This window comes from Archocentrus centrarchus, chromosome 4 (genome assembly GCF_007364275.1).
Source record: "Archocentrus centrarchus isolate MPI-CPG fArcCen1 chromosome 4, fArcCen1, whole genome shotgun sequence".
Lineage (NCBI taxonomy): Eukaryota > Metazoa > Chordata > Actinopteri > Cichliformes > Cichlidae > Archocentrus > Archocentrus centrarchus.
The window spans coordinates 29886589-29914369 of NC_044349.1; the positions used below are offsets into that span (position 1 = coordinate 29886589).

Here is a 27781-nt window from a genome sequence, read left to right on the forward strand (position 1 = left end):
GTCTACTTTGATCGATATTTTACGACCGTCAAGCTTCTAGATGCACTTCAAGAAAGGGGCTTGTCTGCTACAGGAACAATTCAAAAGAATCGAATCCCAAAAGAGTGCCACTTCACTGCTGACAACATCCTGATTAAAATACCAAGAGGATCATCAGAAATGATTGTACGGAGACCTGATGAAATAGCAATCACCAAGTGGATGGACAACAAGCCTGTTATCATGGCATCAACTGCCCATGGAGTTGAGCCCCAGGATACCTGTTCCAGATGGTCAAAGAAAGAACAGAGACAAATCCAAGTCCCGAGACCTGCAGTAGTTGCAGAATATAACATCAACATGGGAGGAGTTGACATGTGTGATCGCATGCTCAGCTTCTACAGAATGTCCAGCCGGACCAAGAAGTGGACTGTTCGCACCATGCTTCACTTCATTGATTTGGCCATCACCAACTCATGGCTTCAGTACCGACAAGACAGCCAGGCCTTGCAACGGGCTGCAAAGAACACCTCCCAGTATCTGGAGTTCAAACTCCTCTTGGCAGAGGAACTAATAACCCAGGGACAAACATGTCAACAAGACCTGAATGTTTCAAGTGATGAAGAGTTCTCTCTGGAAATCAAAAAAAGGAAGCCCCATCCAGATGAGACAGTAAGAAAATATGGTGCTGTCCACTTGCCTGAAATGGTTAACAGTCCAAGGCCTTTCAGGTGCAGAATGCCTGGGTGCAACAGTAAAACATATGTGAGATGTGTGAAGTGCCAAATGTTCCTCTGTGTCTCCAAAAAATCACAGTGCTTCCTCAGATATCATAAATGAATGAACTTTTGTGAAATAGAAGTATAATCAGTCGTTCCTAGTTAAATGGCCTACAGCTGGTTAAACTAAGTTCTCAGTTGATCCATGACCTACTTTTCTGATATTTTTATGTAAATATTTTAAATATGTTTTGGTATTCTGCTCACAATGATTTCAGTGGAGCTATCAATTTTCATAGTCAGCTCTTGAATTTTATTAATGTTTCACATTCGTGATGAATGAAGTCCTGTTGTGCACTGGAGTACACATGTTGCAAAATTTAAAGAAAATGAGTTAAAACCAAAATAATCTTTGCAATGTGTTTTTTACCATTCCAAAGCTTGATTTATATGAAAAAAATAAAAATAAAAATATATTTTTTTTCCTGGGTCTCAGGAGGATATGTGATCAATCAGAATTATTAAAGTTACCTCAAATAGTTGTGACAGTCGCTGATTTGTTTTGCATCATAAATAAACCCAATCGGGCAGACTTCTCTCTTTTCTAAATTTCAAAACAGTCGTCACCGAGGCTGACGTGAGATGTTTATAGACAGAAATACTGGACTTTAAGGTTATTCTTATACATGGTTATCATTTGAATAAATTCTCTCATCTTCCTGAATGATTCCTGCAAATCAGCCAACTGCCAGCAAGTCTTTGTAGGTGATCCTGGTTAATCAGAATAACAGAAGCATTCTTACCCTCTAAAAATACAGATAAAATCTCAGAAACGACACATGTACATCTTTTTGTTTTTGACAGGTTTATAGAAAAGAAAAGAAAATACATCATAAACACATTGTTTATGCGGTGTGACATAATGGACAAGTGATGTTCTGCAACACTTTTTTTTTTTTTTCTTCAAGTAGTTTAAAGAAGATGCAAGAAAGGAAAATCAACAGCACTTCGATCATGTGTTGAAGATCATATGGCACAAGTCATTTTTAAGTGAGAGAGGGGGTAACAGGGAGTACATTATAAACGGTATGCTACAAAATCTGTACTAACAAAGATCACATAAACCTGAGAAATATTGTAGGTAAAGCAAGGCAGAGTTTAGTACTGGGAGTATTTGAACTAAAAGCACTGCGTTAACTATTTAAAAAAGAACCCCCGTCCCCTTTATCTTCACATTTCTAACTTATTTCCTTAAAATATTACGTTTCTACAAAATGTACATTCTGTCGCTGATATTCATGGTTAAACCCATAAAACTGTACACATCTGTTTTCATTGCTAACAGTGATTGTAATGGTCGAAAGTGACAACACTGAGGTCGGACCAATGAGCTTAAATGACACAACTGATAAAAAATATTAAACATAACACACAAAGCCCTTAGAAATGTCTGATTTGCACTTCCTAAACATTCCCGTCTGTTGAAATTGATAAGCCTTTAGCTGGCGCGTGCTCGGGATGCAAAGGGTTTGGAGACCAGTGAGAATGCCTGGCAGCAGGAGCTGATTCTGCTGGACACTCGCGGAAAACATGGGAACGTGACACGATCCGCATCGTGGCGCTGACGACGTTCAAGGCAAAGGAAGCTTGTGTGAAAGAAGTGGAATGAGTTGATCTTCTTCGGGCAGGCAGATAAACGGCTACACACGATGAGAGACAGCATCCGAACTGTGGAGGAGCATCTGATGGATCTTTTTCTTGGTATACCACCAACCCTTCCTTATTGGTTCAGCAATAACATTTGATATAAGAAGAAACATTCTCCATCTTTGGGGATCCAAAACTAGGATCAAAAGATTTCTCCTCCGTTTAAAAAAAAAAGAAAAAAAGCGTGTGCATGTGTGCTATGCAATGTAAACACTACAGGGATCATTTTCCTTTGGGATTTCAGAGTCAGCAGTGTCTATGGGAGCCGAACAGCTTTTTGTTCACTGATGAGGGGATGAGGTAATGTGTCAGCAATGCACGGCACACATTCTCCACTCTCAAAGTCGGGATGAAGTTGTAACATCTATCCGGTCTCTCCAGGTGGAGTCTGGAGTAACATGTCACCACCCCCACCCCCCCCCCCCATGTGCCCCATGAGTCAGTATCCGTACGCCGGCTCTCTCTCGGGGGCTTATTGCTCGTGGGTTCTGCTGGGGTCTCTCACAGTTACAGTTTGCCTTGTTTCAGCCTCTCTATGTGGTGGCAGAGCTTCAGCGCCGGCCCCAGTTTCAGACCCATGTACTTCATGATCATGTCGCTCCGCAGCAGCATCAGAGCTTTGCCATCAATCTCCTGTGGAAGCAAAGACGGAGACTCGTATTAGAAAAAACAGAAACACTCGTGTAGGGCTGCTCGATTAGGGCGAAAATCATCATCCTCACTGTGGTCAATACTGTAATCTCGGTTATTTAACACATTAGCTTGAACATCATGTGGCTATTGAAGCTGAAGGTATTTTAAATATAATTCAAATGAAAAACAAATAAACATGGCGGGGATCATCCAGTAGTGAGTTAGGCCCCGATTACAGAGTGTTTATAACCATTGCGCTGATAAGCCTCCACCCCAGGATGTCTCAGGGGTGCAGATGATGCACCTGAGGGGTGCAGGATGATGCACCCCTCAGGTGCATCATCAATGAGGATCAGGTGGCAGCAGAATGACAGAGAGCTCCTGGATTCACAGCTGACACTGAGGGAGATTACGGCAACAGCTGGAAAAGATGTGACATTCTGGAGAAAACATTGGGAGGGGGGGGGAACATCCACCAGCACTTTGCTTCCAGTTTCTTCTGTTTCTATACCACTGCTGATGCTCTAAATCATTCAGGAGGAGACTGCAGTGAGTCCCAGGCAGCTCAAGAGCAAGAGTATAAATGGTGTTAAAGTCAAAATTCATGCGAGCAATAACCTAACACATTAAGCAACATTGTGGCTTGACAGAATAATGCAGATCCAAAGATAAAGACTGCTGAAGGCAGCATTAATATCCTTTCACAGGTTAATCGATGGAAACCTCATGAATTACTTCCTGTAGATTCTGTTAAATGAAGGCCATCTTTATCATCTTAGCTTGAGCAGCATTAAAAAGCAAGAGAGTTTGACCTTCAGTGGAGTGTTTGCAAAGTTTTCAAGCAGATTTAGACTAGGGGAATATGTGTCGAGCTGAAAATATTTCAACTTTGGTGAAAAATCAGCTTCTCCATACACCGCAGACGACTGAAAATTGACTGACTGCTGCCATCTGTGGGTATCTGGAGACGTATGATTCACCTAATTTGGAGAAAAGTGAGTGAAATCGTTGGACTTCATTCCAAGATGGTGAAAATGTGACTTCACAAATCACTGGGCTATGTTCTCCACAGATGACCTCCATCATGACCCAGCCACGATCAATTTAAAAGAAAAAAATCTTTGTGGTCAACTTACATGTTTTCTGAAGAGCTCGGCGTGAGGTGCCAAAGCTGTGGGGTCAGCGTCCCGGACGAACTGCATCACTTCTTCGATGGACCAGGAGGAGGGGTTTTTGTTGGGCAGCTGCAGACTCTCCCTCTCAGACCCCAGAGCCTCGGGACCTGTGGTGGAGCTGGCAGCTGCAGAGGCAGAGATTAATTCAATTTAATCTAGCATAATCTAGCAACAAATTAAAACGGCACTCATCTCAAACTCCCGCTGTTTTCGCACTTTTGAACTTGTCCTCCATGTCCTCCTCACAACAGGAAGTAGTCTGCCTCAGAGTCGTTCTTAAAACTTGAAATTCTCAGTTTGGTTTAGGTGAGAAAGCTGCCTGATCACAGGTAGGAGGCAGCACGCACAATGCTCACTCGTGGCGGTGATTTCATCACACAGCATTATTTACTCGTAATGCTCACATAGCTTTGGATTTGGGAACGTGGCAGGTTTAAGACCAGCTAACGTTGGTCTGTGACGACCTCTGTCACTCCAGGACTGCAGTGCATGTATGAAAAAAGCTCTAAGGCCAATTTAACTGTTTTGGCATCAAACTAATGATTAAATTAAATCATACAAATGTGATTTAAGGAGGTTTGCAGCAGGAGGTTTAATGCAACTTAAAAAAAAGTCTAATTTTACTTCTTGTTGTGGCTGTGATAATGTCCTCTACTTACTCACTCGGTACAGTAACTTCATTAACACAGGATCACTTAGAATCTGTCGGTAATTAATGCTTCATTAGTGGGGACTACCCATCGCTCACTGCTCTCCAACATGACTGAGCTGAAGTTTGACTGGTCAGAGAGAGCTGATCGCTGCTCCATAACTACATGATTTGCTTCTTTATGTAGATTTGCAGTAGGGCATAACTCCTTTATGAACATACGGGTGTACCTCACAGACACACTACCAACAACACGGCACTTTCTCTACCTTCGACTCTTCTGAGAGGCTGCGTGGAGCTCGTCTCTGCAGGGTTGGAGGAGAGGCGGCGCATGGGTGTGCTGTTGCTGTGATGGTAAAGGCTGCTGGCCTGGGAGTGGTACTCCGAGGAACTCCGCATTGTTTGGGGTCGAGGGGTCATGGAGTTGGAGGCGGAGTCCATGTAGCGTTGCTCCTTTATTAGGCCGTTCTCTTCATGGGGCAGAGTCTCTGCTGGAGAGGGAAAAACACGCAAGACTTTAAAATGTCATTCTTTAAAACACACTTCAGTCAGCAGAAGAGACAACTCACTGTACACAGCAGATACTGCAGTTTCCCAGCTCCCACATTCCTCTTATAACTACACAGCAGAGACTAGCTTGGTTAACTCTTAAAGGAAGAGTACGAAAAAAAAAAAGGCAAAAACTATGTATTATTAGCCAGGCAGCATAAGATGATGTGTTTTTCTAATTAATGGACACTGACACAAGAAACATCAAGGTCCTCTCTGCAAATTCAGACCTCATGATTTAAAGTAGGCCTATAGTTCTTTCTTTTATAGACACACACACACATACACACACACACACACACACATACGTTACAGTGGTGAATTCTCATATTAACCACGGCCAGAGTTCAAGTAATAAGACGAGTGTGTGTACACGTTGTTCAACCCAGAAACCGCAGCAAAGGCATTACCCAGGGGTTTCAGGTTTGATCACAGCTTTGTCGTTTACGAGGGGCAGCCAATCAGAAGAAAGTTTGCCTTAAATTGAGGGTATCAGCCTCAGGCAGCGGATGAACTGAAGGGATGCACCATGGCTCAGTATAAGATAAACAAGCATTATTTTGAACTGTAAATCAAGCACAGCTTCTCTAATTAAGTCCAAGAATAGGAATATAAAAGTGGAAATCAGAGTAACAGGCCCCCTGTAAGCACAAAACAAACCCATTCAGGCTCTCTTCACCACATTAATATCTCAGCATGCTCTAAATTAACACTGAGATTATGATTGTTTCTGTGGGTTTTGCACTTTCTTAATGTGGTTTTAGTGAGGAAGTGTACTGTAAATAACAGCAGAGCTAACAACAAGGCTGTGGGTCACCGGTGAGTGAAGCTTCAGTGCTAATGTATTCAGATTCCAGCAGTGAGTCAGTAAAGTCACTTTACTGGGAATCTTCTATGGACTGACTCAAAGGGAGAGCCAAGGGAGCTAAAACAGCTTGTTTCAGACAGATATTAACTGAGCACCAAGGAGTCAGCATGAGACAATGGATTTCACATGAGGATGCATTTTCCCAGAGATGAAGAAAGTTTCTGAATCATTTTAATTTCCTGTCATTTTCAAAAATAAATACAGTGTAAATTGTATTAGAGGAATAATACGATCTGTAAGGAGAGCTGTACCTTCTGAAGGATGGGCTTCAGCACGTAAATGTTTAGGAGACAGAGGCGCTGCGTACAGTGGTGAGACTCCAGAGAGACTTCGTTTACTCCCTCTTACCAGAGATGGCACGTCCATCGCTTCTTCTTTCACTGAAACACAGAGAAGCTCATTTTAAGTCAGACGAGTTGTTTTTGTGTATGAAATACACCACAGTGTGAGCCCAGATATACAAGGAACACCTGTAGTAAAAAATGACCTTTGTGCATTCTGTCACGTCAGTTCAGTTCTCCTTTAGAATATGCTGTCAGATTGTATTTATAGCCTATTTGTAGCATCTGGAGACCTACACCTGACATTTTTATTCATGTCGTCACTCCACTAGCCTACAACCTGCTTTCATCGCGTGATCAGACGCTCTCACACAATCCTAACAAGCCGTCTTGCTGCATCTGTTTGAGATCCATCTTTTGAAGTAGGCCAAACTTCTCTGAGGCGGGATCTTTGGCTTCCAGGAGCCTCTTTAGCTTTCTTGGAATCGTGTTAGCATTAGCCAGCTTCTCCCAACAGATGACGTACTCCGGCTGACGGCTGTTGGCATCCGCGCTCCAGCTGAAGCCACACAACTGGTTGCTACTGACAGCTACTCTTTTGTTAGGTGGTAGGTCCGCTGCACTGGAGGGTAGCTGCGGTTTGAGCCACACAAGAAAGCAATCAAGATTTTCCCCATTTATTAACCTCATTGCACTCAGTCAGGATCTTTGAAGTGGCACTCTCTCATCATTCCCACCATCCAGCAGCTGCACAAACTGAATGGGGTTAAAAAGGGTGTTTTTGGTGGTGGAAATGAGTTCAACGTTCTGATACAGGATTGTATATATGTATACTTTCCTCACAGCATACAATTTAATCTTAGACCTCAACTACTGTAAGTGCGTACAAACTACAGGACCACACAGGACAGTCCTACACCTCAGGTTCTTCACCCTCACACAGACGAAATAAAACCTCTGTGCACTACATCTGAGCTGCCGAAGAGTCTTGGGATTAAGGTCTAGGGTACGGTTCTTTGAGATGCCCTCACCTTTCTGTGACAGAAACAGGAACTTACACCACTTTCAGATGGACACGTTAAGATTGTGCCCATCACTTAGTAAAAAAAAATGCACTTCTCAGTGTCAATTTCATCCTGGCGTTTAACATTTTCCACTGGTTTTGACAGCAACAAAGTATTTAATTATCAATCATTTTACAAAAACATTTTCAAATCAAAAACCCCATGGACACAATTTCATTTTATTTCTGAGAAAGCTCTAAGATAATTACACAGAACTCATTTTGATTGAGTTACTTCTTCAAGACTGGACACAAAACATGTGCTGACCCGTCACAGAGTGAGGTTAGTGAGCCTGTATCAGTGCAGACTGTGTTTTAATCCACAGCCACAAGCGTAGGGGCCGGACTGGAACTGGGTCATAGGAATCACTGCCACAGTTAAACCGACGCCCTCAAAATCGGACCTGGGAAACAACATCCACTCTTTTATTTCTCCAGGCTAGACAACTGCAACTCTTTTCTTTAAAGTATGAATAAAAAGTCACCAGTCTGACTTTTCGGTTTAAAATGCAGCAGCCGGCTTCTTACTGGTTTGAGCAGACAGCATTTCATCCCCACGATCCTGGTTTCTCTTCTCTACACAGCAGAAATGTTGACCCCATTTTGCTGCCTGTTTGTAGCATTAAATCCTCAGGTGGGGGTCCTCCTACCTGTTCCATAGTTGAGGTTTAAACACGAGGGTGAGCAAACTTTTGCATTAGGAGACCTTTCTATTTGAATTTGGTATCCTGTAAATGATGCTATATTTAAAAAAATTATTAATTTATTAAGGTCACGTGTGATGGTCTTATTATGTTGTATAAGGAAACGGCGGCAGTGTTTGCTCCTAGTTTTTTTCTTTCAGAAAGATGTTTTTTCCCCTGATGAAGCAGTGACGTTTCTCTAACCGAATGAAGGCATTACCTGACTTGCTCCTGTCGTAAGCTGAGTAGTGGCTGAACGGCTGGCTGCTGAACAGGTTGTCACACTGCAGATGACGACACATGGTCTCCAGGAAGCGCAGTACAAAGGAAGCACTGGAGGCTGATGGTAGCCTCACCACACGGACTCCACCGTCTGTTCTCACTGTGGTGATGATATGATGTTTTATTATTCTATTAATCATCACGCACGGCCGTCTAATATGACAACAACAGAGCAACTTTCTACCTTTGACGGCCTCCCCTCCTCCTGAATCATTCTGCAGCGCGCTGAGCAGGACTTTAGGCTGGTAGGCGCAGTCTATACATGACTGGACCACCTGCTGGAGCACAGAGTTCACTGGACCTGGTCCAAAGTGGTCCGGCAGATGCTGCATCTGCTTTCTGTCCAGGTGGGGACCGCAGTTTCCATGCTTATTCACGTACACGCACACTGAAACAACACAAAGTCATTGAACACATCAGACATTCAGATTAGATCTTTAATTCAGTGCAGCAGCAGCAGCAGAGCTGTTAGCATTTACCTGTTGAAACCACTGAGTTTAGGTTGGCAGGACTTTCCTGTGGCACCTGGATGCTCGGCAGCTGTGTCGGGCTCTGGATCATTTTGGGCTTTCTCTGCAAAATAAATGTGTATACATGCATTAACAATAAGAAATGTGGAAGTAAAGCTAATTCATGAGGCGTGTTTGATTATGGTAAAAACCACAGTTGCAATGATTTTTGTCAGTAATTGTAATCTTGATTGTAAAATGTGTCTTTTTATTGGACGATTTCCTCAAACTTTAAATGTAAATAAAATTAAAAAAAATAAAATAAATGAATGGAGGGGACAAAGCAGTGGATGTGGTGAAGATCAAGGAAAAGGGGTGCACCTGATTTATTACACAAGAAAAAAATGAAAGTGATACTCTGTAAGTTCAGTGAAAGCAGTGTTTAGTTTTCTCAGTGTGGGCACATCACAAATGGTTAGATGTGACAGATTCTCCACAGTCAAATCCTTCCTCTCCTTCTTTTCAGGGGGTCGCCAAAGCAGATCATCTGCTCCATCTCATCCCATCCCAGCATTCTCCTCTGTCACACCAACCCTCTGCACGTCCTCCTTCACTACATCCATGAATCTTCTCTGTGATCTTCCTCTTTTTCCTCCTGCCTAGCAGCTCCATATTCATCATCCTTTGTCCAGTATATCCACTATCCCTCCACTGCACACGTCCAAACCATATCAGCCTCGCTTCTCTTCTCAGTCAGTGCCACCATCTCCAAACCATACATCACAGCAGGTCTCACTACCATCCTGTAAACCTTCCCTTTCACTCTTGCTGCTATTTTTTCTGTTCCACAATCACTCGGCTCTACCCACTCCACCCTGCCTGCACTCTCATCTTCACCTCTATTGTGCAGCGTCCATTGCTTTGGATGATATTTAGGCTCGTCCGCCTTGACTACCTCCACTACTTGCATTCTCACCTTTCCACTCCCTCGCATTCACACACATATCCTTTCTTGCTTCTACCAACTTTTCTTCTTCTCTCCAGATCATACCACCACCTCTCCAGGCTCTCTCCCACCTGTTCCTTACTCTCACTACAGATCACAAAGTCATCTGCAAACATCATAGTCCACAGAGACTCCAGCCTGACTTCATCTCTCAACCTGTCCATCACCACTGCAGTTGAACCATTCAGTTAATTTTACATTTAGATACTGGTACTGTGAACAACCATGGAAACACTGTGGCAACTCTGACCATGTGTAGCTTTGTAAGGACCCACAGTTTAAAAGAATGAAGGGGTTTTTCATGAGATTATTCAAAGATATAAATATTGTCCTCTAACATCTACTGCTTGCCGTCTAACCGCTTTGCTTTTACGTTGAAGTTTTATTTCATATTTTCCAAACATTTGATCAACTCCCTGGATACTGTTGTTGGGTATGTTTTTTTCTTGAGCTTGTTGCCTAAAAAAAAAGGAAGTTTTCCCAACATTTTCGGTGTAGTCTTCATCCCAGGACCGCCGCCATAGTACAGCAGTTTTCCCAGTTTGTTGCATCTGTTTTGTGCCTGTGGAAACTAAGGCATTACTGGCTTTCAGTAAAGACTGTGGACAATCATTTTGCCATTCCAACATGGGTAGTTTGATTGGATAGCAGTCGAGCATTACGAGTATGTATCACTCATTTTAATTAGCAGCAAGGGAGCATAAATGTTTTGAATGGTGGTAAACGGTTTTGTAGTCATCAGTGTCAGAAAACTGGATAAAAAGAACATTTCCAGATATTTTGGATTATCATTCATAGTTCTGGCATAAAGTGTGCTCCAAAAAAAGTTTGAGTGATATTTGAACTGACTTAGCTTGTTTAATATTCTTGCGCTAATCAAGTACTTTTCCTAAACTAGAAGGTGTTACATTTCAAATGATTTCTCACATGTGCATTTTGGCCCACCAGTTCGTCTCTTATAAGCTTTTCCATTTGGAGATGTTTTGTAGGGGAAAATTCCATAAAAATAGGTGGCTAGTAATAGGACAATCAATCAAAGTTGGGCCTCACCTTGCTTCCAGGTTTGGGTCCTCTCTTCTTGTGAACCCGGGGTATTAGCTGTGTGTTTACGGGGACAGATCCATTTTGGGCTGCGGCTGCCTCGGCCACCGCCTTGAGCAGAGCAATGGTTTCGCTCTTGGGCCGACGGCCTCTGACCCCCTTCCTGACAGGCAAAGGGGGCAGAGGGTTGGGCAACCTGTAGGGGGACTGCATGGACCGCCGGCTCGGTTTGGAGGGCGACGAGGGGAGAATCTGCAGGTGCTTTGGCAGAGTAACTGCAAAAAAAAACGTAAATGGAGTCAATGAAAATGTGTCCTTTAAAAAAAAATGTGTATAAAAAGATATCGATATATATCGAGTAGAAATAAAAGCAAAACGGCTAGCACGCCTTATGCAGTGGCCTGTTGGTTATTGAGCTTTCTCTGGACTGGATATTTGTTCAGGGTTTTTAAAGGGTGGACTTCAGGCTAGTGTCAGCCATTGGGAACATTTTATGCAGCCCTCGAACATAAAAATGGAAAAAATGCCCTACTGCTGGTGTCTGGGATTAAATTTAAAAAAAGCATCTGGTGCCAACCTAGGATTGGACAGAGGTATAATGTTAATGGAAATGACACAGGAAGTGCTGCAAATCAAGTCTTCAAAAAACATTGTGCAGCATTTGAACAGAAGCCAGTTTAAACTGAGCATTTTGGGTCTGTACCAAAACAGAATCAGTTCTTCTTTTACCCATGCTCCACCTCGACACCAAGTTTCATGAAATGCCAAAATCTTCACAGTTTTTTACGTAACACCTGTGTTTTCTTTAGCTGTGGCACAGAAACAGCAGCTAATAATCCACAAAGCCGGGATGACCAGTTCATTGTTTTTGGTGGATGTTTATATGTGCAGTGATTTCCGCTTCCCTTCTTCTAAACTCTCGACATGCTGAAAGAAAAACACTAACACAAAGTAACAGCCCATTTATCCAGCGAGTAAATATTTCTGTTTCTGTGTGTACTAAAGAATACCTAACAGTACCAACGCGCAGAGAAACAAGTGATAAAAACTCTTTTGACCTTGCTGGAGTACACAGACCAAATGGTGGTAAGGAAAGGCTCTTTCCATCTGTTAAAGGAGTCTCAGGGCTCATACATGACAAAGAAAACTAAAGAAGGGCTTTAAGTCTTTTATATGTTCTGTGGTTCATAATCTTATCCACTATATAAGGAGTGCTGGTGCAGCAGAGACCACACTGAGCAGCCTTTCTGTAAACATATAGTCTTCCATGTAAACAGGTACATAGTGAAGAATATAAATCCTCCTCTTTCTCCTGCTTTCCTTCCCTCCCACTTGTAATTCTGCCCATTTCATCCCGCCTGCCCGCCCACCCAAACAGAAACACAAACACAGCAACGACAGGCCTCCATACTGATCTGCAGCTTCACACACAACACGCTGCTCCTGACACCGCCATTTCTGAAATAGCTGCAGTCTATAAAGAGGACCATGTCACAAAGTCCATGTTAAGCTGATTTAGTAGCATCATAGAAAAGAAACTGATCCACAGCGAGCATGCTGTGTGAAAAGACACAAACAGAGCTAGTCCATGAAAGCCAGTACACCTCTTATCAATCCAACTGTAATTTCAAGTGAGCAGAGCATTTTCTGTCACCATCTCAGCATTTTGAAATCAAAAATAACAATGGAAACTGAGGACTTGTGATGGGCAATTCTTTAGCCAATGAACGTATCCCAGATAATCCTCCTTTCTGACTCCAGTGTTTTATCTTTAAGTCAGTATAAGCTGAAACTAGCGACTGAGACCATGAAGTCATTAGGAAAGTGTACACTGCAGTCAGAGCGAGGACGCTGAGGGGCGTTTGTCATAGACGACTATACAACTCAACACAACCAGAGGAGTTGCCCCCTGTTGGCCATTAGAAACAATGCAGGTTTCAGGCACTTCTGCATTGGCTTCACTTTTCAGAGCCAAAGTTACATCAATATTTAATACCGTCAATGCTTGCAAGGCAGTCCTTGATGAATAGTAACAAATGGATCTTCCATCCATCCATCCATTCTCTTCTGCTTATCCGGGACCGAGTCGCAGGGGCAACAGTCTAGGCAGAGAAGCCCAGGCTTCCCTCTCCCCAGCCACCTCCACCAGCTCATCCGGGGGGACCCCAAGGCGTTCCCAGGCCAGCTGAGAGATATAATCTCTCCAGCATGTCCTGGGTCTACCCCGGGGCCTCCTCCCGGTGGGACATGCCTAGAACACCTCACCCAAGAGGCGCCCAGGAGGCATCCTAGTCAGATGCCCGAGCCACCTCAACTGGCTCCTCTCAATGTGGAGGAGACGCAGCTCTACTCTGAGCCCCTCTTGAATGGCTGCACTCCTCACCTTATCTCTAAGGGAGAGGCCAGCCACCCTCCAAAGGAAACTCATTTCTGCCGCTTGTATTAGCGATCTTCTTTCGGTCACTACCCAAAGCTCGTGACCATAGGTGAGGGTAGGAATATAGATCGACTGATAAATCGACAGCTTCGCTTTTACACTCAGAACCCTCTTCACCACGACAGACCGGTGCAGTGTCCGCATCACTGCAGACGCAGCCACGATCCGTCTGTCGATCTCCTGCTCCCTTCTCCCGTCACCCGTGAACAAGACCCCGAGATATTTGAACTCCTCCACCTGGGGCAGGAACTCGTCCCTGAGCCGAGCCAGGGACGAATGGATCTTTAAAATCATTTAAACCAGCTTCTAGACTGAAAGACCACATTTCAATTTAGTTTTTGCAAATACAGTTTTGATTCAAAAGTATTTGAATTTTTCTTACAGGGAAGGCGATTTTGCTCATGAAATGCTCCTACACGCTGAGTGGTTGGTTAAGGATTTACGACAGGACACGCTCTGCTGATCGAACCTGTTTTCTGAATGACAGCTGGTTTACAACAGCCGTTACCACAACCACAACAGAAACATTCACGTGTGTATCAGAAGAAAGGTGGTGGCTGAAGGTGAACGCTCCCAGGTGGATGTCATGCATGCTGTCATGGTCCCCGCCCTCTCCGGGCCGGCAGTGTGTTGTATGGGTGTGTTTTGTTCTTTGGGCAGGCTCGACAGTTGCTCCACCCTCTGGCCGGCCTCCTCCAGCCGTGTGTGGCACACCTGATCTCAATCACTGTTTACTCACCTGTTTTCCCTGAGGCTCACTTGCTGGGTATTTAAGCCAAAGGAAGTCTTCAGTCCTTGCCGGATCGTTGCCTCTATCAGAGCTGAGCCGGGGTCTGTTGGGGTGCGAGTCAAGAATTCTGTGGGTCAGAAAACGTGCTGCCAGACCGACGGAGGGTTGGAGACAAGCCTGTTTAATCCCGGACCTCCTCACTCAAAACTTTGTTGGATTTGTGAAAATAAAAACTGGAAACATTTTACGTCTGCCTCTGCAGTTGGGTCCTTCCTTTTCCTGAACATCATGACAGAACGATCCGGCCAGCTGGACCCAGCAGAAGCAGCGTCACTGCAGGGAGTGCTCTCATCTCTCGGAGAGCAGCTGCAGAAACACGATCAAGTACTCCGGCATCTGATGGCAGATCAAGCAGCGGTGACTCGTAAGATGGACGAAATTGGAAATGTGTTGCAAATGCTATGCTCACCCAGTCGTGCCTCTCCTACAGCTTCTCCTCTGGAAGAGAGCACTTCGCAGTCTGGCACTGTGCATTCCCCGGAGGGCGCTGCCGCTTCCTCAAGTTCCCCGGAGCCCCCGGAACGAGCTCTTCCCTCTCCTGCTCTCTTCTCCGGTGAGTTAGAAGAGGCTCCAGGCTTCCTGATGCAGTGTTCACTTGTGTTTAAACAGCTCCAGAGGACATATGCTGCGGACAGTGCAAAGATTGCATACATGGCTACACTAATGAGAGGAAGGGCATTACATTGGGCACAGACGGTTATTAATGCTAATGATGATCTTTCTTATGCTGAGTTTTTGAACAAGTTTAAGTGCGTGTTTGTAAAAAGGGATAGCTGTGACCAAGCAGCCCAGCGCATGTTTAACCTACGACAGGGCGAACGGCGTGTGTCGGATTATGCCATTGACTTCTGGATTCTTGCTGAGGAGACAGGATGGGGGGTGAAAGCCTTACGGGGGGCCTTCCTCAACGGTCTCGCGAACTACATCCATGATGAACTGGCAACTAAAGAGCTCCCATCTTCTCTGAATCAGTTAGTAGCAATGTGCACCAAATTAGATGACCGTGTCCATGAGCGACGCAAACAATTTCGCCCCAGACCCAAGAATCCTCACGCTCAGCCTGTTCCTTCTGATGAATTGATGGGCGCAGGCCCGTCTTTTGGGAATGAAGTGGAAGCCATGCAACTGGGCCGCACACACCTCACCCCAGAAGAACGTAGTCACAGGTTGGCAGCTGGTGAGTGCCTTTACTGTGGTGAGATGGGTCATTTTCTTTTCTCCTGCCCACGGCGGCCAAAAGGCAGGGCCCGTCAGTCCAAGTAGGGGTGCTGGCGGGTGAGTCCTCCTCCCTACCACGTCTAATGGTGCCAGTTAATCTGTCTGTTAATGATGATGATTTCACCCTGCAGGCATTGGTGGACTCCGGTGCTGAACAAAACTTTCTGGATTCAGCTCTTGCTCAACAATTAAAACTACCTCTTATTCACCTCCCACATCCTCTGCAGGTCAAAGCTCTTGATGGTCGCTGGCTGGCGGAAGTTACGTGTCAAACTGAACCCATTTCACTACTCATTTCTGGCAATCACCGTGAGTACCTCTCCTTTTTCATCATCCACTCTCCTCAGAGCCCTCTGGTCCTGGGACATCCCTGGTTACAAAAACACAACCCCGTGATCGATTGGTCACACAACAAAATTTCCACCTGGAGCCAGGATTGTCACAAACAGTGTCTTCTGTCAGCCCAGCCTCCATCCTCTGCCCCGTCTGAAACCCCTGGTTCTGAGGTTCCCAATCTCTCTAATATACCTGTTTGTTACCATGATCTGGCAGATGTTTTCCGCAAAGACTTAGCATTATCCTTGCCTCCCCATCGCCCTTACGACTGTGCGATAGAGTTGTTTCCTGGAGCTCCGCTCCCAGCGAGTCGACTATACAGTTTGTCTAAACCTGAAAGAGAAGCGATGGAGACATATATTCATGACTCTCTAAAAGCTGGGATAATCCGTCCTTCCTCCTCTCCATTAGCTGCGGGTTTTTTTTTTGTGGAGAAAAAGGACAAGACTCTTAGGCCTTGCATTGATTTTCGGGGGCTTAACCAGATCACGGTGCGGAACAAATATCCTTTACCGCTACTCTCCTCAGCCTTTGAACTGTTGCAGGGGGCCTCTGTATTTACAAAACTAGATCTCCGAAATGCCTACCACCTAGTCCGCATCCGTGAGGGGGATGAGTGGAAAACGGCGTTTAACACCCATCTCGGCCATTTTGAATATTTGGTGATGCCGTTTGGTCTGACCAATGCCCCAGCTGTTTTTCAGGCATTGGTAAATGATGTTCTTCGAGATTTTCTGCACCGTTTTGTATTTGTATATCTGGATGACATTTTAATTTTTTCAAGAACCCCGCAAGAGCACCAGGAACACGTTCGCCAAGTCCTGCAGAGACTGCTGGAAAATCGGTTATTCATTAAAGGGGAGAAATGTGAGTTCCATGTCCAAACGGTGTCTTTCCTGGGATTTGTCATCGCGCCTGACAGCATTCAACCAGACCCAACTAAGGTAAAAACTGTGGTGGACTGGCCCACGCCTTCCACCCGGAAACAGTTGCAGAGTTTTTTAGGGTTTGCCAATTTCTATCGTCGATTCATCAGAGACTATAGTCGTGTTGTGTCCCCATTAACCGCTCTCACTTCCCCTAAGCAGCCCTTTCTCTGGACGACTCATGCTCAGGAGACGTTTGACCACCTCAAGGATCTCTTTGCTACCGCCCCTATTCTGATACAACCGGATTTGTCACAACCGTTCATTGTGGAGGTGGATGCCTCAGATGCTGGGGTAGGAGCTGTAATATCCCAGCGAAAGAATGATAAATTGCATCCATGTGCTTTCTTCTCTCGCCGTCTTTCTCCTGCAGAGCGGAACTATGATATTGGTGACCGGGAGCTCCTGGCTGTGAAGCTAGCACTGGAGGAATGGCGTCATTGGCTTGAGGGAGCTGAACAACCCTTTATTGTCTGGACGGACCATAAAAATCTCTCATACATTCAAAAGGCCAAGAGATTAAATGCACGCCAAGCTAGGTGGTCACTGTTCTTCACCAGGTTTAACTTCACCATCTCTTACCGCCCTGGCTCCCGTAACGGCAAACCTGACGCCCTTTCTCGTCTGTTTTCTGATCCTGAGCTCCCTCGGCCAGAAGAACCTATCCTTCCAGTGTCCCGGGTGATTGGGGCTTTGACCTGGGAACTGGAGTCTTTGATCCGAGCTGCGCAGAGGGACGAACCGGATCCCGGGACCGGTCCTGCCAACCGAATGTACGTACCCACCTCAGTCCGGTCCAAGGTGCTGCATTGGGCTCACACTGCTCGCTTTACCTGCCATCCTGGTGTGTTCCGAACAATCACGTTTCTTCAGCGCTCATTCTGGTGGCCCTCATTAACCCGAGATGTCCGCGACTACATTGGCGCCTGCACCGTCTGTGCCCGGAATAAGGTCTCCTCGTCTCCCTCCACTGGCTTATTAAGACCTTTGCCCGTACCTGGACGTCCTTGGAGCCACATCTCCCTCGATTTTGTCACAGGCTTGCCCCCATCCTCAGGTAACACTGTTATCATGACTATAATTGATCGTTTCTCAAAAGCAGCTCACCTTGTTGCTCTGCCTAAGCTTCCGACAGCCCTGGAAACAGCCCGCCTGCTCACGGACCATGTTTTCCGTCTTCATGGGATTCCTCAGGATGTCGTTTCAGATCGCGGCCCCCAGTTCACGTCTCACGTTTGGAGGGAGTTCTGTACTGCCATTGGCGCTCGGGTTAGTCTATCTTCAGGTTTTCATCCTCAAACCAACGGCCAGACTGAACGTATGAACCAGGAACTGGAGGCGGCTCTCCGTTGTGTGACCTCCTCTAATCAGACCACTTGGAGTACTCAGCTGGCATGGGTGGAATATGCCCATAACACCATGACGTCCTCGGCTACCGGATTGTCTCCCTTTGAAGCCAGTTTGGGTTATCAACCCCCTTTGTTCCCGAATCAGGAGATCGACTTGAATGTACCCTCAGTCCAGCACCATCTTCGTCGTTGTCGACGGACGTGGAAATCTACCCGAGCTGCCCTTCTTCGCACTTCTGCCCGGAATAAACGACTGGCTGACCGGCGCCGCCGTCCTGCACCCACGTATGCCCCCGGGCAGAAGGTTTGGCTGTCTACTAAGCATATCAATCTCCGATCGGAATCAAAAAAACTGTCTCCTTCATTTATTGGCCCTTTTGTGATCAGCTCTGTCATTAATCCTGTCTCCGTCCGGTTGACCCTACCTCGCCACATGAGGATTTGTAATTCTTTCCATGTCTCGCAGATCAAGCCAGTCAGATCTAGCCGCCTGTGCCCTCCGGCCGAACCCCCTCCGCCCACCCGGATCGTTGGTGGCCAGCCTGTTTACACCGTCCGTCGGTTGTTGGATGTCCGCCGGCGGGGTCGTGGCCTTCAGTACCTGGTGGATTGGGAGGGGTATGGTCCGGAAGAGCGTACTTGGGTGCCTCGTTCTGCGATCCTGGACCCTTCCATGGTCCGGGAGTTCCGTCGGGGGCGCCCAGACAGGCCTGGGCGGTCGCCGGGAGGCTCCCGTTGAGGGGGGGGTACTGTCATGGTCCCCGCCCTCTCCGGGCCGGCAGTGTGTTGTATGGGTGTGTTTTGTTCTTTGGGCAGGCTCGACAGTTGCTCCACCCTCTGGCCGGCCTCCTCCAGCCGTGTGTGGCACACCTGATCTCAATCACTGTTTACTCACCTGTTTTCCCTGAGGCTCACTTGCTGGGTATTTAAGCCAAAGGAAGTCTTCAGTCCTTGCCGGATCGTTGCCTCTATCAGAGCTGAGCCGGGGTCTGTTGGGGTGCGAGTCAAGAATTCTGTGGGTCAGAAAACGTGCTGCCAGACCGACGGAGGGTTGGAGACAAGCCTGTTTAATCCCGGACCTCCTCACTCAAAACTTTGTTGGATTTGTGAAAATAAAAACTGGAAACATTTTACGTCTGCCTCTGCAGTTGGGTCCTTCCTTTTCCTGAACATCATGACACATGCAATTGAAATGGCGGATACTGTAAAGTGTTTTGTGGTACTATGATGTATCTGCTTCTTGCAAAAAGGTACTTTACAACCATCTAAACCCATAAGAATCTAAAACTGGAACTAAAGCTGTTGATGGGCTACAGCTTCATAGCACCCCGTTCATTCTAGACTACTTCATGAGAGCCCCCTATATAACCTAAAGAATTCTTGAATGTTTAGAAATAGACAAAACATAAAAAGGAGCTTGCTCAAAAAACAAAACAAAACAACATATTTCTGTGCTTTAGCTCCCAGCAAACTCCTTTGTCCTCTAGCTAAACTCTGACTTTCCACTTTAATGCCATATGGATTCATTTATAAAGCTTTCAGGAGGTTTAGTGAAGAAATACCCACTGCCTTGGTTTAACAACGCAACTGATTAACCACCAACCCAGCCAAAGACGGCCATAATCACACCCACACAACTGAAATAATAATATGGTAATATTCATCCAATCAATCAATCAATCAAACAATCATACAATCAGCACATAAATCAGGCATACAGGTTTGTGGTTTCACACTCTCAACATCATTATGGTTTGCATTGTTTTGTCCCCGATTTACACAAGTTCCATTAATTCTCTTTTCTTTTGAGTTACCTGCCAGCTGCTCCATCTTTCTGGATAAAAAGCTGAGGGTGGAGCTGTTTTAAAGTGCAAAAACATTCTTTTATTTCTGATAAATTTCTTTGATATCACTAGGTTAAATAATGCTTACTTTTTCACACCTGCCAAATCTATGTTTTTATCAGAGGGTGGGGTGGAGGGTTATCGGGGGCGTTACCTGTGGTTCCAAAAAGGCTTCAATCCTATAGAAGTCCTGATGAGTTGATGGGCTCATTAATTTTGCTTCATACTGAATAAAACATTGGGCCCATTTTGTAAAATTATGGTTATTTTAAGAAACAGGAGGATTATCCAGAGTACGCTCACTGGCTAACAAGTCGTTAGTGAATAAGAGCACAGTTTCAGTCAGATCGGCTGCTCAAGTGTCATGTTTTAAAGATTTCAATGATGGCGATGGTGAAAACGCTCATCTCGAGGTTTTATACCAGGACATCACCAACCAAAGGGAGATGTCACCGTTTCTACATCCATCTTTTATAATGCCTACAGGGACAGCACAGAGAGACCAGAGCTGTTTGTCCAGCTCAGCTTGTTTTATGGAAAATATGGTTGCAAGTTGTTTAACTTAATATGCTTGGAAAGAGGCATAATAATATTTCACTTATGAGTGTAGCCGTTTACACATTTGCCTGATCCCCAGTTCAATCCTAGGAGGAGACACAAATCCCTTTGGGGTTGCATCAGAAAGGGCATCCAGCATAAAAAAGCATTTCCTATGAAGCCAAACATGTGGAGCTACTCACTGTGCTGACCCCTTGTGAATAAGAGAGCAGTCTAAAGTAGCTGCTTATGGATTATTGATCTGGGAAGCTCATGTCACACACATCTGATGAGCTGCACATACTGAACAATTTATCTATTCTGTATGTGTTTTAAAGCCTTTCTTTGTGTCATGGCGAAGCAACAGCTAAGATAGTGAGCTAGCTGATTCAGTGTCTCATTGGTCTGCCAATGCAGAGATTAGCGGCACACACACACACACACACACACACACACACACACACACACACACACCCACCCTGAATTGAGTTGAAGGTTGCCAGCTGTGAAGACAGACGGGGCCAAACTGTCTGCAGTGTGTGGACTGTGTGTTTAGAGTGTGTTTCATAGATGATTGGGCAACTTCAGATGAAGAAGTAAACCTTATATATGAATATTCCAGCTCTACATAATACATTTTGAGGGTTGTGTAAATTGTGGGAGTTTCCAGGGACAAACAGCAAAATGGGAGATGTGGCAGTTGGGCTTTTTGAGCAGAACACCTGTGTCTGTGTGTTCTTTGATTGGTTTGATTTGGTTACAGTGGTGGGATCAGCTAGGCTGTATTTTTTTCTTTCATCCCTCAGCAGACTGTGCAGTGGGGTGGAAGAAGTGTGAAAGACCTTTGTATAACCTCTAAGAGCCATTACACCATTCACTCAAATCTATAATAAACCTATATTCATGAAAGTATCTATATGCAATTCAGTCACACAAACAGAGGCAAACCTCAAGCCTTTTCTACTGTGTTCTCAACACCTGTTAAAAATTAGGCTGTGTATATTTTGCTTTGTCAGACTAAGCAACAAGAGAAGATGATTAATGTTAATTGCGTTTATATTTATCTAGCTGTGGGTGCAATTTCCTGGCTGGTGTGTGTGGGGGAGGAGGGGTGTGCTGCAACTAAATGAGCATGAATGAAAGATTGATTACAAGCAATAGCATCTGCCTCAAACCTAATCATGTACACCAGGGAGGAACAAGCGGGCATCTGCTGCCCCCTAGAGTCCAACACTCACCGCTGTTGCCAGGTGGCTGGAGGCTGTGCTTCGTGAGGGAGCACCAGCCTACTGGGAAGATGTCGCGGGAGTCATACTTGCACCAGTAGTCGAAGGCGCCCCGCCAGCCGTCGAACATGATGAAGACCTCATCGCCCTTCACCTCTCCAATTGTGGCGGGGCAGATGAGGTATGGATTCTTCTTGTCCACCGCCTCCAGCTTCATGCCTGGCTTAAAGTTATTCTGAGGGGCTCTTGGCGGTTCCTGAAAATAAAGGCAACATCCTCATTGCAACAGCCTTTAAATACTTAAACTGGCATGCTGTTTATATTAGAAGGTTTTCAAAGGTAATACAGACCTTTTTAAAGGCTGTTACTGGTGCCATCTCTGCCCCATTTAAGGTTCTCAGCAGAAACATGGGCCAAGAGGAGGCATTCATCCGAAATCCTGAAAAGACAGAAATTTAAACTTAAAACCAAGCAGAAAACAGAAGAGCTGAAGCTGTTATAGCTGCAGAGGGTGGGCTGGCATTATAGTATATGTGCTGCTTCTCTCTTTAAGTTTATTCGTTGGCAATTTAAAAAAACAAAAAACAAAAAAAACACTTCTGCCTTTTTTAAAACGTTGGATTCGATCATTATGCCCATTGTTTGGGCATACAAACCTTCCCGTATCTCTAAGGTGCATTTGCAGAAGGCCAGAGAGGATGGTGGTTTTGGTCTTCCAGTCTTCCGTCATTATTACTGGGCTCGTGATGCAAGAGCCTGGACATCCTGGACCTCGGGGACAGCTGGGGAGGGAGTCTCTGCTGCCTCGTGCCCTGGCTGGCCTCGGATTGAATCCCATAACTCATAACAAACCTCAGCCTCTCTGCCCGCAATTTTATTCTCCAAACCGGATATTCCTTCTAAGAGGCTCGCTGCTGATTTCATTCTCAGGAACTCATTTAAGATTTTGACACAAATAAAGAGAGTCTTAAAACTGCCAAATCATGCAACATATTTTCTATGATCTCCTTATTAAAACTCCCACTTCCAGACATCTTGTTTAACAGTTTGTGAATGTTTTCACTGCAGCTACATCATCCCTTCATATTAGAGATGCATGGGTCAAAGATATGGGGGATTCAATCTCTGCTGCACTCTGGGATCGCCTTCTGATAGGAATAAAAGATTGCTCCATTAACGCTAGGCTGCAGCTAATTCAGTTTAAAGTAGCACATCGCCTGCACTATTTTAAAGTACGGTTAAGTAAAATATTCCCAAATCTTTCACGTGTCTGTGACAGGTGTGGACACCCTAATGGCACCCTGGGACATCAGTTTTGGCGCTGCCATAATCTAACAGCTTTTCTCTCTCGATCGAGCTGCGTACAGACTGCAGATAACTTCAGACTGTCTCACTGCCATCTTTGGGGTATCTGACTCTTGCCCTGCTCTCCCTTTGCCCGTGCGACAGGCTCTCTCATTTGAGATGGTTGGAGCTAAACGCGTCATTCTCACAGAGTGGAAATCAGTCTCACCTCCCTGTTTTAAGTGCTGGCTGAATAATATGGTTTCCTGCTTACACCTTGAAAAAATACGCTACACTCTCAGTAACAATGTTCCCAATGTTTCTTTTTTTTTATTATTATTTGTTTTTTGGACTGTGTTTGTTTATCTTTTTTGCAATATTACTGACAGTTGGGCAGTTGGAGTCTGGGATCCGTTTACTGCTGTTATTGTTGTATGGACTCATCATTGGATGACTAGGAGGAAGGAGATCCTAGCGCTGTAAACATCCATCTATATTCACTAGTCTTAGCTGACTCTGATCAACATGGTGTAGAAGTTGAATCTTATTAATGAACCGCTGAGCCTGATTCAACTGAAAAAATTCTGAGGATTGGAGGATATTTCAGGTTGTAATAAAAAGTCAAAATAAATGGTGCCATCAGAGTTATGCAGCGAAATGCACATATAGGCTATAGTAATTGAAAGAGCCTTCCTGAGTTGCAGCTCATTTGGTGTCTACTGTTAACAATAAAAATCAAAACCTTGCATAGTCAACAATGTGCTTCTTTGTCATCCTTACCCAGCGGCGGCTGCAGCATGTCTCCATTTTTCTCACAGGTGCCGATAGGTTGGATATCAGAGGAGTCGACCAGTCTCCAGAAGTCATTGCTGTTATCGCTGCCGTCCAGGCGGAGGCGCAGACGGACTCCAGTTAAACCCATCACTGTGGCAATGCAAACTGAGGTGGAGTTGCGCGGGTCATGAGCTTCAAGCTTCATTCCCACCTTGAAGTCATTGGAAGGTGGGACTCTAGCCTGCAGATAACATTAAAATGTTACACACGTTGATCCTTTAAACATCGTATTACAGTTAAATATCAGTGCTGTAGCATTTTTAAAGTCTCTAAACACTCAAACCAAAGCTGTCCCAGTATTCCCAGTAAGAGGTGTTTGGTGCATAAACAAACAAAAAGCTTCCAAATGAAGTGACTTTCCTGAATCGGTGTGCTCACTGCCTGAATCAGAACACATCAGCTTCTCTCACTGGTGACCCACAGCCTTGATGTTTGCTCTGCTGTGATTCACAATACACTTCCTCGTTAAAACCACATAAAAAGGTGCAAAACCCACAGAAGCAATCATAATCGAGGGCTTGCACTGGCTTGTACACTGCATACAAGCACTGGAACAGTGAGGCCAATCCCTTTTTGTGGTAGACTGAAAACATTGGGGTTTGACATTAAAAGATGAATATGAGACAAAAGATCAACATCTCATCTTTTATTTCCAGGTATTTACATCTGGATCTGAGACACAGTTCAGAAGACAGCATCTTTTGTGTGAAGCCTCCCGTTTTTCTTGTGAGCAAAAGTATTGAAACAGATAAAATTGATTTAAGTGAATAAGGCCTAATATTTTGTTGCAATAACAACATCAAGCCTGTGACCCACTGACATCACTCAACTTTTGCATTCTTCTTTGGTGATGCTTTTCCAGGCTTTCACCACAGCCTCTTTCAGTGAAGATTAATGAGCCCATCCCAGAAGAGGCCAGGCAAGCCCAAACCATGACATTACCTCCACCGTGTTTCACAGATGAGCTCGTATGTTTGGGATCATGGGCAGATCCTTTCTTTCTCAAACTTTAGCCTTTCCATCCCCTTTGTAAATGTTCATCTTCGTCTCATCAGTCCATAAAACCTTGTAACAGAATTTCTGAGGTAGATTGTGATACCATCATAGTTGTTGTTTTAGGGTCTTTCTTAACAGCACTTAGAGAGTTTCTGTCATCAACTGCTGTTGTTTTCCTTGGTCTACCTGGAAAACAATCTGTTACTTAGTACACCAGTGATAACTTTCTTCTTCAGGACAATCCAAGTGGTTGTACAGGCTATGGCCAATGTTTGTGCAATGACTGATTGATTTTCCATCTTCTCTCAGCTTCACAGTTGCTTGTTTTTCACCCACAGACTCTAAATGCAGTCTGCACAGGCAAAACCCAAATCTGAATCTGAGCATAGACATTCAGCGCTATTTATTGTTTGAATAATCAATGTAACAGGACACACCTGAGCAACAAAACACACCTGTCACTCACATGTTTGCATGATTCAAAATAATCCTTATTGATCTTATACTGGGCCCTAATGCAGGCCCTGAGTTTATCCTCTGTATAAAACAACTGATCTGATTGGCTGACCCTCGCAAACCGACGGTGTGAACAGCAGGTGGGTGGGACTGCTGCGCTCACATTCAGATGACACGATCCAGAGTTCACGCATGAAAAGCGGCTCTGCAGTCTTTCAGCCCTTCATCAGACTGCTGAAGCTTTAAGTCAGTGCAGCGTTGATGTCGCTCAGCTGAGGAACACCAGCCACTGCCAGCTGTAAATGTCATCTTATTTCCTGATTCCAGCATCACTGAACAAGGCTGATATCGCTAACATTTACATTTCTCTCTAAAAGACTGGGTCTATATTCATGCAAATGTTTCACAAGAGCGGCTGGAGCACGCATGCTTCCTCCAAGGCTGAAAATTCCAGGTCCAGGTTACTTTGGAATATCACCTACACAATGTCTCTGAAATAAACGTGTATTTGTTAATATATGTTCTAGAAATGTCTAGCAGTGGTGAATCTACCCCTTTTCCAGTAATCCTACTAACAGACCAACCAAACCAATCACATGACCTCCTTGGGGGCGTTCATAAACTCAGGAGGACATACCTGACGAAAACAGCTTGGCGGTGCCGGTGTCGATGACGTTTCCTTTAGATATTCTTCCCAGCTGAAAGCATCTAAAGAAAAACCACAAGAAAGTGACATAAAACCTTTAAATATATCAATTATAAAATATTAGACATCCAGTTAATATCCTTGTGTAAAAAACATCTAAATAAAAACTGTTTATCGGTCTGAAATGTGAAGTTATGTCATGATTTTAGTCCAGTTATACCAACCACACAACTGAGCTTCTCATTTCTTAAAACATGGAGAGAAAATCTCAGTATAACAACATAAAATAACATTTATTGTCAAGTGGATGTTTAGCAGTATGTGGGGCCAAACAAACCTCTCTCTGTTGCAATAGCATGTCATTGAAAGCTCATGAAAAAGTTACATAAAACAACTATAATCCTGATCACATAAACACCTATTAGAGCTCATCCTATGTTTCATCCTCTGGGAGTTAAACTTGAAAATGAAGTGAATCCTGTCCCAATACAAAAAAAAAGAACATTGTTGGAGGCGTCGTACCTGATTTCTCCTTTTTGCCATCTTTCTGATCTAAAAATTAGAAAGACAATAAGAAAAGAAACTGAGAAACAGAATAAAACACTGATACCTGCAATACTGTAAAAACAAGAACATAAAGTGCATTTTAAAGCATAAAGTCTGACTTCAGGCAATGTAGACATTTCAACATTGTAAACCTGTTTTCCTTTTTATATTTGCCTGCATTATGAGCTATAAATTACAGTTTGAACACGGAACATATTCAAATATGGATTTATGATGGATTTATTGGAGGAATATAATAAAATGCTTGCACCAGTTTTTGAATTAATATACTAAACACTCATCCCAGCTGATTGCATTAACAATATTTAACTAACTGCCCTAAAATTAACATTATATTGGCATACAGGTACAATGGTCCAATCTGTATAAGCTCTGTAATTAAAAATCTTTATTTTTAATTACATTTTTAATGATATCATTAAATGCCGTCCACACCCTTAACTTTAATTTACTAATGCAGGGTTTTCCCCAGGCAGATATCTGTTAATTATAGCCATTTCATAAACAAAAATAAGTCTATTTTCTGGAATAAGCAAAGTCCCAATTAATAGAACTGATTAAAATAATGATTGAGTCACATTACGGGTGCGGTTCTTTTTTTAGCTCGGATCAAAACCTGTTTGGGTGGGTGCCCCAAACCCCACAATCTCTGTGTAAAACATTTACAAACGTTCGAGAGAAACCATCAAGTTCCACACACACACTGGTTTCCTCAAACAAATGAAAGCTCCTTGCCTTTTAGCGGCGTTTTCCCCATGGCGACTGACGACCGATGGTGGCACTTTTACGCTGATGAACAAGGTGTCAGATGTTCACCCGGTTTGTTTCTGTATTCTCTGAAGATTTGTCCTGAAAACACAAAAATAAATCGTTTGGAATTTGTTACTGTTCATTAACTTTTATCATTAGCTGATGCAACTGAGGACAGAAACAGAAACAACTTCAAATGTTAAAATAACAACATGGCAAAGGATCCAAAGCGGGAAGTTAAACGTGAGAGGGCGTTTCAGATAAAAATTCCAACGGGGAAACTCAGGATTTCCAACTTCCCACTTCAAATGGTACACAGCATAAAACACAAGGAGAGAGAATGGACAACTAAAGCGTAATTCACCGCACTGCATCTGCGTCCATTTGTGTAGGTATTTGGTTACAAAGAGAGAATGATTATAAGCCTGTGTCCATACTTCCAATTCAATTCAGTTCAATATTATTTTTATAGCACCAAATCACAACAAACAGTCACCTCAA

The 27781-nt window shown here is 44.3% G+C and overlaps 1 protein-coding gene across 2 annotated transcripts in view; it reads right to left on the bottom strand.

The window, feature by feature from the left end:
• Positions 1–1562: 1562 nt before the first annotated feature.
• The window catches only part of LOC115779141 (sex comb on midleg-like protein 2), a 30359-nt gene continuing 4140 nt past the window's right edge, over positions 1563–27781 (bottom strand). Inside the window, exons 2-15 of one of the 2 annotated variants that reach the window (XM_030727646.1) lie at positions 27266–27379; positions 26486–26515; positions 25955–26025; positions 23812–24046; positions 22098–22186; positions 21760–22003; positions 11094–11359; positions 9068–9161; positions 8773–8976; positions 8527–8688; positions 6531–6659; positions 5132–5350; positions 4175–4338; positions 1563–3038 (exon numbers count right to left, since the gene is read on the bottom strand). In XM_030727646.1, coding sequence (XP_030583506.1) covers positions 2913–3038; positions 4175–4338; positions 5132–5350; positions 6531–6659; positions 8527–8688; positions 8773–8976; positions 9068–9161; positions 11094–11359; positions 21760–22003; positions 22098–22186; positions 23812–24046; positions 25955–26025; positions 26486–26515; positions 27266–27287 — 2055 coding nt within the window. In that variant the 5' untranslated portion in view covers positions 27288–27379 and the 3' untranslated portion in view covers positions 1563–2912. Of the gene's footprint in view, positions 3039–4174; positions 4339–5131; positions 5354–6530; positions 6660–8526; positions 8689–8772; positions 8977–9067; positions 9162–11093; positions 11360–21759; positions 22004–22097; positions 22187–23811; positions 24047–25954; positions 26026–26485; positions 26516–27265; positions 27380–27781 lie in introns of both variants that reach the window. The other variant, XM_030727645.1, reaches the window with a different exon arrangement.